Below are 2,500 nucleotides of genomic sequence, written 5' to 3'. Positions count from 1 at the left end.
ACCGGGAGAGCCAAGCGCTCCACCTGCTCCCACAGAGCGGCAAGAACACTTCTCTGGGGTGTGTATTCTCTCTCTCTCTCTCTCTCTCTCTCTCTCTCTTCTTCTTCTCTCGTCTCTCTCTCTCTCTCTCTCTCCTCTTCTCTCTCCTCGTCCTCTCTCTCCTCTCTCTCTTCTCTCTTTAAGAAAGTCATCCTTCCATTCTAACGAAACTCTCCCCTCTCTCTCTCCTCTCTCTCATCTCTCGTCCTCGTCTCTCACTTCTCTCTCTCGTCGGTGTCCTCTCTCTGTCTCTCATCATCCTCTCTCTCTCTCTCTCTCTTTCTTTCTTGCTCTCTCTTTCTTTCTCTTCTTTCTCTCTTTAAGAAATCAGCCTCCATTCTAAAGAAACTCTCCCTCTCTCTCTCTCCCCCCTCCCCCCCCCTCTCTCTCTCTCATCTCTCTCTCTCTCGCGTCTCTCTCCTCATCTCTCTCTCTCTCTCTCTCTCTCGTCTTTCTTCTTCTCTCTCTTTCTTTCTCTCTCTTCTCTCATCTTTCTTTCTCTCGCGCTCTCTCTCTCTCTCTCTCTCTCTCTCCATCCTTCTCATCTCTCTCTATTCTCTCTCCTCTCTCTCTTCTCTCTCTCTCCTCTCTCTCTCCTCTCTTCTCTCTCTCTTTTTCTCCATCATCTCTCTTTTTCTCTCTCTCTCTCGTCTTTTTTCTCTCTCTCCTCTCCTCTCCCCGTCTCTCTCTCCCCCCCCCTCTCTCTCCTCCCCCCTCTCTCCTCTCTCTCCTCTCTCACATCTCTCCTGAATCTCGTCTTCTCTCTCTCTCTCCTCTCTCTCTCTCTCTCTCTCTCTCCCCGCCCTCCCTCCCCCCCCTCCACCTCTCTCTCTCTCTCTCTCATCATCTCTCCTCTCCTCTCTCTCTCTCTCTCTCTCTCCCTCTCCCTCTCCCTCTCCCTCTCTCTCTCCCTCTCCCCCCTCTCCCCACCCTCCCCCTCCCCCTTTCCCCTTTTCCCCTCTCCTCCTCTCTCCTCTCTCTCTCTCCTTCTTCTTTCTATTCCCTCCCTCCCTCCCTCCTCCCTCCCCCCCCTCCCTCTTTTCCCCCCTCTCTCTCCCTACCCTACCCCCTTCCTCTCTCTCTTTTCTCCCTCCTTCCCCTCCTCTCCTCTCCTCTCTCTCTCTCTCTCTCTCCTCTCTCTCTCTCTCTCTCTCTCTCTCTCTCTCTCTCTCTCCAAATTTTAATAGATCAAAGCTAATTGTTATGGAAGAAAAGAGTTTGTATTATTCACAGTGATGAAATAGATAATGACAAGCTTGGCTGTTTCAGGATCCTGTCATGGATATATTGTGTTGTGATGTGTGTGGCCTTCATTATAACAAGGATGACAGAAAACCAATAATTTTACCCGACTGTGGTCACACATTCTGCAGGCGCTGTCTCAGTAAGTTTCAATAGGAACTGTGCTTTTTATTACAAGTTGTTTCACATGATACAACGTATTTGGAAATGAGCTTTGTGACTGTGACGAGGGGCTGACTTATAACTCCTTTGCTCTGTCATTTCGGTTATTTGGTTTCAGTGGCTTCAGTGCTACAACCTATATCTATTTTTCCACCTCTTGAGTCCACCTTCTTTTTTCATTGCAACTTTTGTCTTCTCCTTTCTCCTCTTCTCATTTCTACTCCTCTCCTCCTGCTTCCTCCTCCTCTTCCTCCTTACATAACCCTTCCTCTTATTTCAGCCACAGCAAGCAGGAACAGGAACCTACGATGCCCAACTTGCCGAAGAGAATATAGAGTGCCTGCGGAAAACCTGCCGCCAAATTACACAGTCCTCTCTCTTGTGGCTGAGGTAAGACCCTTATTCAGAGATGTCTCTACCTACACGCGTGTACATGTGTGAAAATATATTTAGATAAATGTTCATGGATCATTAGACATGTATAAGATAGAGAAATAAATACAAAGGGTGATGTATATGTATTTCTTTATATTATAAAAAAAAAAAAAAATTTATGAAAGATCTACATTAGAAAATTCAAACTGAATTCTGACTGTGAAAAAAAAAGTAAATAAAATAACACATTTGCCTATTGCAGTAAAGATTTGTAAGGCACTGCCCCACAAACTAGTTTGTTAATGCCATAGAATGAAACACTAATACAGTTTTTTTTTTACATATGGATTATCACTAACCCTCTCTCCACATTAATTCATTTTCAATAAAAAAATGATAATGATAATAATTAAAATAAAAATTATTAAAATTAAATCAGAACACTTTACTTTTGAATAGCTGAGAAAATTTCCTCTCTCTCTCTCTCTCTCTCTCTCTCTCTCATTTTCTCCTCATCTCTCTCTCTCTCTCTCTCTCTCTCTCTTCCCCCCCCCTCTCTCCTCTCTCTCTCTCTCTCTCGTATGTCCCCTGTCTCTCTCTAAACTCTGTCTCTCTCTCCTCTCTCTCTCTCTCTCTCTCTCTCTCTCTCCTCCCCCCTTCTCTCTTGATTTTTCCCCCTTTT

General features: G+C 45.1%; 1 protein-coding gene across 1 annotated transcript in view; it reads left to right on the top strand.

Annotated features, from left to right (window-relative positions):
- LOC119590796 overlaps nt 1-2,500 on the top strand; it is a gene marked incomplete in the record, with an annotated part of 14,336 nt that overhangs the window by 9,642 nt on the left and 2,194 nt on the right. The window contains 3 exon segments of the mRNA XM_037939513.1: nt 1-58; nt 1,309-1,423; nt 1,724-1,833. The exon segment at nt 1-58 is cut by the window's left edge and continues 8 nt beyond it. Of these exon segments, the coding sequence (XP_037795441.1) occupies nt 1-58; nt 1,309-1,423; nt 1,724-1,833 (283 nt within the window).

Source organism: Penaeus monodon, chromosome 3, assembly GCF_015228065.2.
Source record: "Penaeus monodon isolate SGIC_2016 chromosome 3, NSTDA_Pmon_1, whole genome shotgun sequence".
In the NCBI taxonomy this organism is placed as follows: Eukaryota; Metazoa; Arthropoda; class Malacostraca; order Decapoda; family Penaeidae; genus Penaeus; species Penaeus monodon.
This window is presented reverse-complemented; position numbering and strand designations above follow the sequence as displayed.